This window comes from Stegodyphus dumicola, chromosome 3 (assembly GCF_044657685.1).
Source record: "Stegodyphus dumicola isolate Sdum_Otavi_A_Nest chromosome 3, ASM4465768v1".
Classification (NCBI taxonomy): domain Eukaryota; kingdom Metazoa; phylum Arthropoda; class Arachnida; order Araneae; family Eresidae; genus Stegodyphus; species Stegodyphus dumicola.
The window spans coordinates 6,929,309-6,945,038 of record NC_140770.1 but is presented as its reverse complement, the minus strand read 5'-3'; the positions used below and the strand labels follow the sequence as shown (position 1 = coordinate 6,945,038).

At 35.9% G+C, this 15,730-nt stretch overlaps 1 protein-coding gene across 1 annotated transcript in view; it reads left to right on the top strand.

The window, feature by feature from the left end:
* LOC118196746 (protein O-mannosyl-transferase TMTC1-like) overlaps positions 1-15,730 on the top strand; it is an 848,849-nt gene that overhangs the window by 650,417 nt on the left and 182,702 nt on the right. Inside the window, exons 8-9 of the mRNA XM_085812306.1 lie at positions 8,509-8,630; positions 13,889-14,053. Of these exons, the coding sequence (XP_085668432.1) occupies positions 8,509-8,630; positions 13,889-14,053 (287 nt within the window). The remainder of the gene's footprint in view (positions 1-8,508; positions 8,631-13,888; positions 14,054-15,730) is intronic.

Below are 15,730 nucleotides of genomic sequence, written 5' to 3'. Positions count from 1 at the left end.
TTCTGCACTTTCTCCCAATTTCGCACCTAATCTTCGTCATGATTAAGCACTTTTGTTCCATAAAAGTTCTAGCATAAGCGTAATTCGGCTATCAGATTGTTGGAAAAAAATGTTGGAAATGTTGAGTAAAAAAAAAAAATGCCTTTACTTCGTGAAAACAAAATGGCGTCCAAACAAAAACTAGCAGGTTGCTGTAGCAGGGTTGGTCGCCAAATTTTAGCCAACATATCGCCAAGTTACCATAATCCAAACATTAACGAATTTTTTCAAAGAACAGGCATCATTCATGATAGAAAATTATGTTCGAACAACCACGAGATGAAATTATGCTTTAGCGGTAACTCAGTAGCGAAATGGCGGTGCAGGAAAGAATTCTGTAATGAGGAAAAAAAATTAAGACTTCAAAATTGATTGGAAAGTTCGAAAAATCCCCTTACAAGTGTTAGGTCATCTATTTTTGGTGTCAAGAGATGACATCTGTTGAATCTTGTGAACTCCAACTGAAGACGAAGCACAATACAACTGTTGACTGGAACAGTTACATCCGTAAGGTGTGTGTCTCAACTTTATTTACTACGCCTAACTTGAAAATCGGAGGATGGGGCAAAATTATTGAAGTAGACGAAAGCCTTTTCAGTAAGGCCCACCAGTGGCCGATAAAGTCGCTGAACACTGGTAGTTTGGTCCGAGGTTCGAATCCCTTGAACGGGCTGGCTGCATGGGCGTTTTCGTGGTTTTCCCCATGTGTAACGTGTATACGAGCCAGTTTCCCTTAGAAAGTCCTCCACGATGGCATCCCTTCCTTTAGGCAGATAGCCCTCGTGTTCCTTGCCGTAATTGAATATTCCAATCCAATCCTTTTCAGTAAGGCCCACCAGCGGTCTAGCGGTAAAGTCGCTGAACACTGGTAGTTTGGTCCGAGGTTCAAATCCCGCGAACGTGCTGGCTGCATGCTCGTGTCCGTGGTTTTCCCTATGTGTAACGTGTATATGAGCCATTTTCACTTAGAAAGTCCTCCACGAAGGCATTCTTCCCCTTAGACAGATAGCCCTCGAGGCTTTGCCATAATTAAATTAAATAACCTAACCTTTTCAGTAGAATAAAGAATAACGTTGGACGGGTTCTTCCGCCACAATGTGTTTTTGGCGGATTATGCAGAGATTCGAATGAATGTTTATTCTTAATTGCTGTTCCAGAACGATTGGCGAAATTTTTATTGAACGTCACAAAAGAAAATATCGCAGAAGGAAGCATTAAAAATTTATACTGACTGCTGGAAATCATACAAGTCGGATGAACTGCGAAATGCCGGTTTTGAACATTTTACTGTCAATCACATTTACAATTTTGTGGACACCGAATGTGAGTGTCACAGACACACAACAGACCGGCTGTGGGGCAGTACTAAATGGCGTAATAAAATTCCCACTGCTCAACAGCATTTTGATTATTATTTGTCCGAGTTTATGTACAGAGGCTTGCACAAAAAAAAAAAAAAAAAAAAAAAAAAAAAAAAAAACATTAAACAAAAAAAAAAAAAAAAAAAAAACTTAAATATTCTCTGCTATACTGGAAAACAAAAAATTTATTACTCCCGTTTAATTTCAGTTATGTTTAGCCTTTTGTTTATAAATTATAATAACAAAAAATGTATTTACATAAAATTAACCTTTCATCTAAGCTAAAACTTAGATACAGTGTCTCACAAAAGTGAGGGGACACTTTTGCTTTACAAAAGGAAACTGTAATAAAATAAATTAGAAAAACATGTAAAAAGTTTTTCTGGGTGTGTTTCATACTTAAATTTAGTAACAATTATTACATAATATACATTTTCTCAAAATATTAAAATATTAATTTAATAAAAGTACAATTGTTTAGCATGGAGCAAAAAATGGCTCACATAAGTAATGGGACACCATTAGATACTACTACGAACTACAATAAAAATATTTTTGGGGATTTTTATTTTTACTCAAAAGCAATTGGCAATAATTTATAAAATCGTCTGCAGTATTTCTCTCCAGTTTGTTTTGGAATTTTTGCGTTTTTTAGCTCTGTGCAACCATGAATGCTAAACGAAAAAAAACTTTGTCTGAATTTCAAAAATTAGTTATTAATTTGCATATTGAACGTGGAAAATCTATTAGAGAAACTGTTGAAACAGTTAACTTGAGTCATTCGACAGTTTTCAGTATCATTAAACGATATAAAAAGAATCATCTGATTCAGGATAAAAGAAGACCTGGCCGACCATCAAAGCTATCCAATGGAATAAAGCGAATTATCTTTCGAAATATTAAAAAAAATTAAAGAACGAGTGCTCCTAAAGTTGCTGCTGATTTAGAAGCATTATATGGAGTAATTGTTAATCCTGAGACTATTAGAAGAGTAATTCGATCTGCTGGATATCACGGTAGAGCAGCCAGGAAAAAATTCTTCGTAAGTGAAAAGAATAGAAAACTCAGACTGGTTTCGCAAAATTCAACTTAAATAAGAATTCTGATTTCTGGAATGAAGTTATATTTGCTGATGAGAGTAAATTTAATATATTTGGTTCTGACGGTAGAATCTTGGTGTGGAGAAAACCCAGGGAAGAATTTCGCAAACAGATCTTGGTACTAGCAGTAAAACATGGTGGAGGAGGAGTTATGGTATGGGGGTGTTTGTCGTCCGCTGGAGTTGGTAATCTAGTTTTTATTGACAATATAAAGGATCAGTACAAGTATATTGACATTTTAAATCAAAATTTGAACACTTCAGCACGAAAATTGAACCTTCACAACGATTTTAAATTCTACCAGAACAATGACCTCAAGCACACTGCTCTGAACGTTAGACTCTGACTGCTGTATAACTGTCCTGAAATAATAAAAACACCACCACAATTTCCAGACTTAAATACTATAGAGAATATTTGGCAACAATTGGAATCAAGAATTCGCAAACACACCATTTCTTCAAAACAACAATTAAAATCGGTGCTTCAAGAAGATTGGGGTAAAATCACTCCAAAAATCACAAACAAATTAGTCGAATCCTTCCCAAGAAGATTAAATCATGTTTTAAAGGTAAAAGGAAATCCAACAAATTATTAAAACCTTTTAAAAAGTAAAATTTTTTGATAAATATTTGATAGAAAAGTAAGTGTCCATCACTTATGTGAGCCATTTTTTGCTCCGTTGTAAACAATTGTATTTTTAGTAAATTAATATTTTAATATTTTGAGAAAATGTATGTTATGTAATAATTGTTGCTAAATTTAAATATCAAACACACCCACAAAAATGTTTAAATTTTTTTTTTCAAATTTAATTTACTACAGTTTCCTTTTGTAAAGCACAAGTGTCCCATCACTTTTGTGAGCCACTGTAGTTATTTACTATTATGGTTCCTTTCTTGCATTAGGGTTACATTAATTATGTTTGGCAGCATTGGCATCAGCAGTAGTTTGTCGATTTTTTACGGCCCTTATAACGAAGTTGTACTGAAAATTAAAGAAAAGTATTTTATTTTTGACAAAAAACTTCTAACATAAAACTGACGCATTAATTCGCGCTCCAGATTTCATCTATCTTGAATGAGCGGTATGCTTGCAATTTTTAACACAAACTGTGGAAGCCTAGCTCTATCGGTGTTATCTGCAGTCACATATCCTATTGTGCATTTAACTTATTTCTGTACATTAAGACCCCGCTTAACGCGGGGGATACGTTCCATCGAAGTAGAGCGTAATGCGAAACAGCGCTAAGCGAGGCTATCTTAACATGTAAATAATGGGGTTAGGGGAAGACGGATAAAAAATGGTTAGGCATTAAATTTAATAATGTTTTTTTAATAAAAATAAAATCAAACATTTATTTCTTACAAAAATAAAAACAATATAAACGCACATACTTTTAAAAACAAATAAAATTCTCAGTCAGATCATTCAGTCTGGCTTTCCAATTTTCTGCCTTTTTGTCAAGAAGGCATTATGATAGATTGGCTTAATGGCATATTGCGTTCAATTTCGTCGTCAATCCATATAGACAGTCGTTTTTCCATTTCCTCTAGAATGTTATTTCTAGAACGGGTAATTCTAGTTGCAGAGCTTGACGTAGTTGCAGTTGCCGATGACAGTATTTTTTCTTTATTCTTAAGAATTGTACTTATTGTTGAAGTTGCCAAAATCAATGCAGCACTAATTTGAGATTGACGTTCACCAGAATCTAATCTTCTAATCACTTGCATTTGAGTTTCCAGTGAAATGCTTTTTCTGGTTGCTTTCTTTTCTTGTATTTTATTATCACCCATGATAAAAACTAAAGATCATAATATTTGTCACTGTATTAATAGTTATAGTATTATACAAATTTAAACTTACAATAATGTCAACAAATGTTTCAAATGATAAAAATGCGTCCACAAAGCAAGAAACACAACTACACAGTTTCGGATATGCTATTTGGAAACCTAGCGCTGCGCACAATTTCGGAGAAACCCTGGGTTGAAATAAAAGAGCGCTAAACCGAAACAGCGTTAAGCGGGGTCTTACTGTACTTTGTTGCCACATAGGCTTGGAAAGATTTTCATTTAAATAAATTGTTCCGAACGGCATTAAAATATTTACAGCTGTGTCAGAAATTTGTGATTATTCTCCGTGAATATGCAGTCAAAACGTCTTGCTTAACCAGTTAACTGTGATTGACGAGTATACTCGTCATGAAGAAGCAGCACGATTTTGTGTATCTACGAGTATACTCGTCATGCATGTAATGAAATGGAAAGATAAGAGGGAGTTTTATTCAGTAAGTTCTGTACATAATGACAACGTAATAGAAACAGAGAAACAAAAATAATAACAAAGCTGGTAATTGATTATAATAAAAAATTGGGTAGAGTGGATATGAGCAATGGAATTATCATAGCGTACTCCACAGCAAGAAAACAACTCAAGAAGTACTACAAAAAGATATTTCTCCATTTCTTAGACATTATGTGTCTGAATGCATTCACATTATATAAAGAAATAATGGAACATTATCGCGTATTCACTTTTTGCTCAAATTTATTCAAGACACTTTTGCGACATATGCAACTGAAATAAATAAATCGACACAAACTCGGCCATTTAGACCTAATATAAGCCCATTAGGCGGGAATCATGTTCCGGATTATATACCCGGAATATCGGAAAAAAAAACAACCCTACGCGAAGGTGTTCGCGTTGCTACAAATGTAAGATCAGAAAGGAATCGCCTTACTGGTGTTTGATTTGCAAAGTCCCATTGCGTATAGTACCCTCTTTCGCTGAATATCACTCCACAGCAGGAATTTAAATTCTTACTTTTAAATGTATAATATTTAATTTAATTAATTGCGTTTTTAGGTTAATATGTATGCAATATATGTTTATGTTAACCAAATAAGTCAATAAAAGTTTCAGTTTTATAAAATATACCCATTTTTTTTTTCGTCCAATATCTTACCAGTGCAACTTAGTCTGTGATTGACGAATATACTCGTCATGGCTCGATTCTGGCGACGCAAAACGGTGCGCACTCTTAAACGAGGGCGCCACAGTTAACTGGTTAAATTTAAATTTTAACGTCCGTCGAATCTATTGTTTCCCGTCCTTTCATCTGGGAAATATTCTCTTATAATTTTCTTAAACTGAAATGAGTGCTCCACTGTATAATTTTTAACACTATCGTGTATATTCAGTTCATTTTCCATTAGAAAACTGTTTAGTTTCGCAAAATATTGAACGTTATTCTTTTTGACGTATGATGATCACATGTTAAGTTTTAAAACTAATCCGTGCCTAAATGTATCTTTATTATAAACACTATTAAGGGTTCCTCACTCCTAATGTAAGATGAAAATCGAGGAACCCAGTGTAGCGACTGAACGCCAGTTCAAACAACTAAACGCGTAGACTCGAGAAGGGTTAACCCTTTCCGGCACGCTACCTTTTAAATTTGAAGTTTTGATTTAAAAAAAAAAAAAATATTACAAAAAAATTACAAAAATAAAAAAAAGTAGGCAGTCTAATTAGGCCTAGAAGAGTACACAAGTAAAATTTTGCATAGATAGCACTCATCTTTTAATTCTGTGGTTGTGCCCAAAGTGGGCACACTGATTGAATAGAGCTTCGAAAAGAGTGCTGAAACGAGCATTGTTGTCAACAAACTGACCGATGAGATGCGGAGAAACAAAGAATACAGACTCAAAATAAGGAGGCGTCCCCAAACCTTATTTGGGGGCGGGGTGGGCGTGCCCGAAATACCTTTGATTAAATGCCCGCCGGAGAGCGGTTTACCATATTTTGCCAGGCACAGGGAAATTTGAAGCCTGGACGTTGTTAGATGATTTGTTTTAGAAAAGCACAAAATTTTAAAGTGAAGCATTATATATAAATCTATCATATACTAAAAAGAGGTAACATTATTTTTAACCAATAGTAAGGAATTGGATTTTCACGAATCAACAGTCTTTGGCAGCAGATTCAAATATGAACAGGGAATGGCAGTAGCCGTTAACCCTTTCCGGCACGCTACCTTTTAAAGCCAGAGTTTTGATTAAAAAAAAAAAAAAAAAAAAAAAAAAAAAGGTAGGCAGTCTAATTAGGCCTAGAGGAGTACACGGGTAAAATTTTGTATAGATAGCACTCATCTTTTAATCCTGAGGTTGTGGTTTTAAAGTGGGCGCACTGATTGAATAGAGCTTCGAAAAGAGTACTGAAACGAGCATTGTTGTCAATGAACTGACCGATGAGATGCGGAGAAACAAAGATTACACACTCTCAGTTATGCTGGGCACAACTAGGGTTCGCCGTTTGATTTTAAGTAGGATTTCTAGGTAAAAATTTAAAACTAATATAGAATAAGGAGATTAGCATACAGCCAAAAAATAACATAGAAATTTCTTTTCAAACAATTCCTTTTATACCCTAAAAATATCTGGAAGATTTCTTTGAAAAATGAGGGTTTTAAAAAACTAAACATGGCTGAAATATATGGACTCCTTTGTGTTGCGCTGCCATCTACTATAAATAAAGAAGGTTCAGAGTAACCTATAGTAACCTATAAATCATTTTTCACTCAATTGCTCTGTGCGTACAGTATGAAATTTTTCGGTGTGTCCAGATAGGACACACTGTGCCGCAAAGGGTTAAAATACCCTTTATCTCACTCAAATAAGAATAACAGTCGGCCCTTGAATAACCCCTTCTTGGGCTTTAATTTGGAATAAGAAACAAGAAACTAAACTGTAATTAACAAAGGAGACTTAGCCGAAGCGAAAGACAAGTATCTAACATAGTTTATAAGGTATCTCTCCCGCCTTCTCGGCATGCCTTCGCGGTGTGGTGATCTGCACGCTGGGCTCGTATTTCAGAGGTCCGTGGCTCGATTCCCGGCGAAACCGTTTGCTCATTTTTCATCTTGCCTGCTTCCAAATGAACCTAATGTCTTAAAGTTAACCCTTTAAGGGGTGTTGGAACCCCAAAATCTTCAAAAAATCGTGATTTCGGATTTTTGCATTTCCAAATTCTTTGCACTTTTATCCTTCTAAAAATACCATTCTCTAATCTCTATGAAAATTAGAACCTTAAAAAAATCTAGGTTTAATTTGTCATCTACTGCTTTGGTCAATGAGGATTTTTACATAAAAACGCGTTTTTCTCCAAACGTGATTTTTTTACACTCGATGTACCTTTTCTCAGGAACTACTGCTCACAGGTATCTAAACTTTTTATGGCTTATTTATTAGGTTGCCTAATATTTACGGAAATGAGCTTTTTGTAATAAACTTAGAAAAAAAATTGTTTTTAATTTTTTTGTGTGAGAAAAGTGCTGAATTTTACTATGCCTAACAAAATATTCTTTAATTTACTCTAAAATTCAAAATGCTTCAAAACCTCATTTCAGTATAATCAGATAGGTATTCTTTAATTACAGAAAAAATTTCAAGCTTGTATCTACAGCAGATTTTGAGAAAAGGTACATCGAAAATGGCCAATTTAACATTGTCGGTATAGGGGTTTCTGATACCCCTTAATTTAAACTAGCCGTCGAATACCAAATGCCCGTAATACGGTCGAACGTAACAGCTTCGAGAGTGTCTTATCCCGAAGGCGCGCTACTAAAGATTCCCGTCGCTCTCTAGCGAAGTTGGTTAAACCTTCCTTAAATACTTTCTCTAACTCGTTTGTATTCAATGCGATTTTAAAACATCTTTCTGTTAGAGAGTTGTAAGCGAAAACAAGAAGGGATAGGAAAGGGCTTTGAAATGTAAATAACTGTTATAAAATTAAAATATACCGTACTAGTGCGAGTTCTTTATAACTTCCTTTTCGAGGTTTTATTTTGACTCGCTGAACCCTGGTGTTTGAGTCGTAGAACCCCGGGGTTGCGCGGAGCTTACGATGAGCTAAACTATTTCTTAAAAAAAAAATCGTTATCTATTCTATCTAGTCCTATTCATTAGCGTGAAATGTATATTAATCTTAATTTTAATCCTTAGGGAATGGACAGAAGAAGAATACTTTTATCTTTGTCCCTCATGGTGTTCTCATTCCTTCCTGCTTCAAACTTGCTCGTCACAGTGGGATTTGTGGTCGCCGAAAGGATACTTTATATTCCAAGGTAAGATGTTCTGAAATCAACTCTGAAAATTTCGAAACTCATTTTTTTCAAATTGTAAAGAGAACGTTTTTAGACAAGCACGTGGCAGTAGACAACGGATATCGATTTCGAAACTGTGCTACAAATCGATATTATTAATACCCAAAACTCAAACAATGTACACAGTATTAACACAACAATCTTTTCATTAATTCAGAATTCATTTGCGCTTTTGCAGCTGAGGATGATAGTTCGATAAAATTATCGAAACTATAACGCTGATTTTTGTCGTTTGACTTCTGAATTAGTATTTGTTCGGCGTGTTATTGTGTCTTAATCTTTTTATTGTTTGTAACATTTATAATTACAACGTTTATATTTCAAAACATCTAAGACAATTCTCTCGCTGAATTAAAACGCATAAGAATACACTCTCCGGTTGCCAGACTTAGAATCATGAAGTTACAAACATTAAACACGTAGACTTCCGCCGACAACAATACGCGTATGTTAATTTAACACTCAGTGTTCTACGATAGTGAACTTTTTAACTACAAAAAAAAAAAAAAAAAAAAAAAAAAAAAAAAGGGGGGGGACAGTTTTGTAATGTTCCGTTCTACTGAGAAGATTGACGAAATTCAAATTGCATTTTTTATATCTCGAAAGCGCGATTTAAGATATATATTATATTTATATATATCAATTATTCTAACATAGGTATTTGGACAAAAAATGGGACTTTTTTCTGAAATAACATACCATTCTTTTCTATATTTCGATTCTACGACTCAGATTACGCCTAGATAATTTTTGTCATTTTCGGTGAAAGATTTGTGGAGAAATTAAAAAATTTATCTTGCCGCACCTTTTTCAGTTTATGCTAAGACTAATTCACTCGGCGAATTTCTTAATTTTTAGTAACCTACTTTCCTTTTTTTCATGGATATACGAGCAGAAAAAAGGTCCATCGTTCATTCCTTAATATATTTTTAACAAAGTGAGTAAATCACATTTTCGTTATTACCGTTTTATAATAAATATACCAAATTTGAAAACGAGCCAAAATTTAAATTCATATATATCTTAAAAAATGTTTAACAAAAAAACTCTAATTTTTTGCAGGTATGCTTCGAAATAAATCTACATTAAGAAGATGGCAAAAATTTTATAAGTTACAATTCAAAATATTTTGGAAAAATGTATAAACGTTTTTTTTAAAATACAAATTTTAAAAATAAATCATAAAAAAATGGGCGAATTTTATTTTGAATGACCCTAAATTTTGAAATATGAAAAAACAAGCAAATAAGTTTAATTAAAAAAAGAGTTATTATAAATATATACCAAATTCAATTAATGTCGGAAAGCTAAAATTTTGAAAGCTAATGTTTTAAAAACTACTCGTGTGATTTTTACAAAAATTGCAATTTTGGCATTCCTTGAATCGCAGAACCAAAGTATGGAAAAATTGGCCATAACATAGATGTTTGAGTTAACACTATTTTCATTTTTATTAAAAATGAACACGAATAAAGCATTAGAAAATCTATAAATAAACCGCATTAATTGATAATGTGATATTAATCTTATTTAAGGATTCGAAGATAGAGGTTGGTTAGTATTGTGCACTTGATAAAAAACAAATCTGTTTGCTTTGCTTGAGAACACACGTGCACGAAGTTTTCTTTGCAGCTGAAGATAATAAGAAAAGAACCCGATGGACCGATGAGCATCGAAATTCACGGAAACAATTTTTTAATGATTTCTGTGTGAGGCTTTAGATCCAAACTTTTAGAATCGAAACGCCATTACCTTTCAAGATAGAATAAGAAATAAAGAATTTGTACTTATTTACGTACAAATTTATGTATTTTAATTAAGCGTCGAAGATGAATTTAACAATTAGGCTCCTTTAGTCTCGTGGTAATTTTTTTCTGAAATTTGTTTTAGATCAAATTAATTTTGTTGATGATTGCATAGTCTTGTTACAATTACACTGCTGGCCACCCTAAATGCAACACCCTGAAGGAAGCATGCAAATAACATGAAATTTACACCGTGCATTAGCGGAGGTGAGATATGCAAATGACTGGAATTTCAGCGCAGATGCACATCACGCGCGTCTGTGGTGCCACTTCAAAGCGCTATTTAAGGCTTGGAGTTTTCGAAGATATCAAGTTCGGCAATTGTGTTTTTCTTGTGGTTTAAAACAAAAGGTCAATTATGCCTTCTAGTAAACAGCGATCATCGTTTGATCAAGTATCCGAGATCGACAGAGGAAGCATAGTGGCCTACCGAAAGTGTGGACTATCTTTCAGGGAAATCGGTAGTCGTGTTGGACGAAATCAAACAACAGTAATGCGGATATATGACCGTTGGATGCAGGAGGGTACGACGGACCGACGTGTTCGATCGCATCCACCTCAATGTACCACTTCATGTGATGACAGGAACATTGTGCGCATGGCAGTGACGGATCACTCAGTCACATCACGAACCATAGCACAGCACATTCAATTTGTAACGCATCATCCAGTTTCTGCGCGTACCATTCGACGCCGTTTACAGCAGTCTGTCCGCAAGGCGTCCATTGCTTCGTCTATCCTTGACGAAGAACCACTGACGTCTCCGCCGCCAATGGTGCGATGAAAGAAGAATGTAGACGGCAGAATGGAATGAAATTGTCTTTACTGACGAGTCACGCTTCTGTCTGCAACACCTCGATGGTCGGATTCAAGTCTGGAGACACGGTGGAGAGAGGATGCTGAACAGTTGCGTTATGCACCGCCACACTGGTCCTGCACCGGGTATTACGGTATGGGTCGGTATTGGATATCTTTTTCGCACTCCTCTAATACGCATTGACAGTACTTTAAACAGCCAGCGCTACATCTCCGAGGTGTTGGAGCCAGTTGTCCTTCCTTACCTTCAGGGCTTGCCCACAGCCATATTTGAACAGGATAATGTGCAACCACACGTGGCACGCATTCTCCAAGGGTTCTTCGTCAATCACCAGATTGAATTTCTTCCTTGGCCGGTTCGCTCTCCGGATCTTTCGCCGATAGAAAACATGTGGTCCATGGTTGCTGAACGATTGACCCAGATTACATCCCAAGCTGCCACACCAGATCAATTTTGGCAACGTGTGAGAGCTGCTTGGTCTGTTGTACCACAAAAACACATCCAAAGTCTCTTTGAATCAATGCCCAGGCGTGTGGCAGCGGTGATCTCCCACAATGGGCGGCTACTCTGGCTACTGATTCTGGAAGGAACCACACTTCACAGAAGTCTATAAATTTAATCATTTGATACTTGGTCAACATGGTATCTACTTAATAAATTTGGTTGAGATATCTCTTGTCTTTCTTGGTGTTGCAATTTGGGTGGCCAGCAGTGTATTTGAAAGAAATGTCAACTTGAGAATTTGATATTTAGCTACCAGTGCATTTGAATTGTAATGTGTAACCTTAAAAAAATGCCTTGCAGGTACTAAATTTTAAATTTTGTTGGAAGATAAATATGAATTTGATTTTTTTTCCCCTTTTGGATAATGATATTTGTTCCTGCTTATTTTGATAAATATTTACAGGCGAAATTTAAAATTTATTGAGAATACAGGTACTTTTGTATCGGGACCGCATTCAGAAATGTACTTATGCATGTATGTATGAATGTCTAAGAGTACGTAACACATACTTTTCTGAATGCAACAGTCCTGATAACAAGGAATAAGCGGTCCTGATAACAGGAAAGTGTGAATATATTTTTTTATTTTAGTAACACAATTTTTTCTTTTACAAATAAAAAAGATCATTTCATTCGGTGCTTTCGGTTTGCATGGCACGATCATTGATATATACGTTGGTAATTTTTTCAATTTGCTCTAATCAATCAGCTCTACGTATTTCCTCACAGATTTTTCCTTTTAGTGATAAATTCTGAAAATGTTTAGACATTTCACATAATAATACCTCTGAGGGCTAATTTAATCGTAGAATGTATTCCTTGATTATTTTGCTTCAGTGCATTCAGGTGTTCATTCATGAAATATTATTGTTAACAGGCGTACACGTCAAAATTTAAAAAAACAGCCCACGCAATAGCTGAACAGTTTTCAATATTTCTTTTAACTTTTAAAAAGGGAAAATGCAGATAGATTTTACGTACGCGAATCTTTTCCGGAACAAATTCTAAAAGGTTACTAGGCCCACCAGCGGCCGAGCGGTAAAGTCGTTGTACACTGGTAGTTCGGTCCGAGGTTCGAATCCCGCTAACGGGCTGGCTGCATGGGTGTTTTCGTGGTTTTCCCCATGTGTAACGTGTATACGAGCCAGTTTCCCTTAGAAAGTCCTCCACGAAGGCTTCCCTCCCTTTAGGCAGATAGCCCTCGAGGCTTTGCCGTAATTAAATAACCTAACCTAGAAGGTTATTATATACGATCATCGAAGTTTCTCGATCGATTTCGGAAGTGGGGGGTCGACTTATACGCGGGTTTCTTATTTTCTACGAGTTTTTTATGTCGAAGGGGAGGGGGTTGACTTATACGCGGTATCGACTTATACGCGGGTATATACGGTATTTGTTTTTTTCTGTTAGCATTTCATCCCTTTTATTTTCTCTTTTATTTATTATTTAAAATGTATTTTGTGTATATTATTCGTCAAGATACCCAACGCTGCAGGTGATTTCACACATTTGAAAAACTTTTCAAACATGTGAATATTACTTACCTTACTTCTATTGTTTGCGTTCCAGCTCATTGTAGCCTTGTCTACTGCTCATGGTTTCAATCTTTTGAAATCTCGGTCTTTTATTCGTTCGTTCGTTCGTTCCTTCATTCCTCAAATATCGATTTCTGGAAATGCAGTGAAGACTCACTCATGCGAGGTACCCCTGGGGCTTTACCAGTTTTTTGACCTGAAACGACTCGATTGCCATGATATTGAAGAAGAATAAATCTTCGTTTAATAGCACTACTAAATTATATTTAGACATTTCAAAATATATAAATACTTCCTATTAAGCAAAATTATTTCATCATAAAAACGTAAACACAAGTACATTTTTTTCCTTCATCTGTGGTTCTTTGTTGATTTTCTTTTATCGTCTGAGAAAGTTAATTTAATTTTCCGATTCACAGAGTTGACCTCTTAAATCAGCCAACAGCGGTAATCGAGCTTGAAAGAATTTACTTTGATTCATTATCTTTATAGTGTTGGAGTTCAAAGAGGCATTCTCAGTTTTATAATTTATAAACTTCTTTTTGTTTTTGGCAACAGTTTAGGATTCTGCTTACTGGTGAGCCACGGTTTACAACGACTGATGCAACGAGGACCTCTGATTGCCTGGCTCTGCCGCGCCGGCGCACTACTTCTCATCCTGCTTTTTCTGCTGAAAACTATGGCAAGGAACAACGTTTGGACTTCACGTGAGGCACTTTTCATGTAAGTATTTTAAATAATAGCTCTCATTTCTGCTTTTAGGGGCCTTTGTCTAGAACAGGTTGAGGGAAACAATGTGCAGCAGAGCCTTTACGAAATCGTCTTAAAGAATTCTGTAAAGTAATACAATGGTAAAACTTCTTTAGTACCTTTTACAGTAACTATGGCCCAATTTTATATAAATTAAATTAAAGAACTTCTATAGCAGAGGTTCTTGACTAACACGTACCATCTGAACAAAAATTGAAAAAATTTACTACCACCACTATATTTTACAGTGATTATTTTTTAACTTCTCAATAGAAATATTGAAAAAATATATATTTTGACATTTGTAAAACATATTGGCTATTTGTGTTAAACATTTTGGCTATTTGTAATATGCAACCATAAAAATATCAGATTAAAAATTGGTTACCATTTTAATTATCAAAATTTAAGTGAGAATACTAATTGTCCACTAAGTTATTTCGTGAAATAACGAAATACACTGGTTATCATAAATTAAGGAAAAATCACAAAAATCACAATTACTGAAAACGTTACATGTAGAATTTTATGCAAATTATCCACAATATACAACACATAGTAAGGCATCAAATAACATAAAAAGAAATTACCAGACAATTATGGTAGTACAGAAATTAGCACATGTATAAAATGAACAAATCGAAGATGTCAGTTTGCTATAGTAAAAGTACCTTCAATATGGAATACAATCGCCTCTAGAAGCAATACAGCACATTCAGCGATGTGTGATGTTTTCAATTATGCGGTCTATCAGTTCCATAGGAAGCGAAAGTCATTGCTCTTGCAAAGCTGTTGCAAGCGCGGCAAGGGTCTAAGGGAGTGGATTGAGAGCAGCTAGACGTCTCCTTAAAGCATCCCAAACGTGCTCGATAGGATTCAAGTCCGAGGATCGAGCAGGCCACTCCATGCGCATATTTGTTTCCTGTTGAAGATAATCATCTACGATGCGAGCCCTGTGTGGTCTTGCATTGTCGTCCTGTAACAGGAAAGCGTCACCTATTGCCCCGGCATATGGGCGCACATAAGCATCAAGGATGTCATCTCTATAAACATGAGCATTCACGGTTCCCCTTGTAAAAACGGGAAGGTCTGTGCGTCCACCCAAAGAAATGCCACCCCAAACACAGGCACTGCCTCTTCCGTATGCATCTCTTTCACGGATGTTTGACGGATGATAACGGGGTTCAGGTACTCTCCATATCAAATAACGCCTACTGTCGCGTTCTAGACTAAACCTGGACTCATCCGTAAAGAGAATAGTCCTCCATTGATCAGGCGTCTAGTGGACATGCTGTCGTGCCCACTGCGAACGGTCCCCGCTATGGCGTGACTTGAGCGGCACATAAAGGGTTGTTCGCCTCGCATACAGACCACCTTCGTGAAGACCACCTCCTTCTACGCACAGTTGACGTTGACACCAACCTTCCGGTGGCTGCAGCAAGGGAGGATCTAAGAAGAGTCGGAGTAGCGGTTCTATCCCTGAGTGCACATAATGTCAAATATCTGTCATCGGCGCTCGTCGTAGTTGTTGGCCGTCCTTGGCTGAACCTCCTAGGTGCCGAATCTGTGATTTGAAATTGCCTCCAAAGTCTATGAACCACAGAAGGACCCCCATTTAGCCATCTGGCCACTTCTGTTTGACTTTGTCCC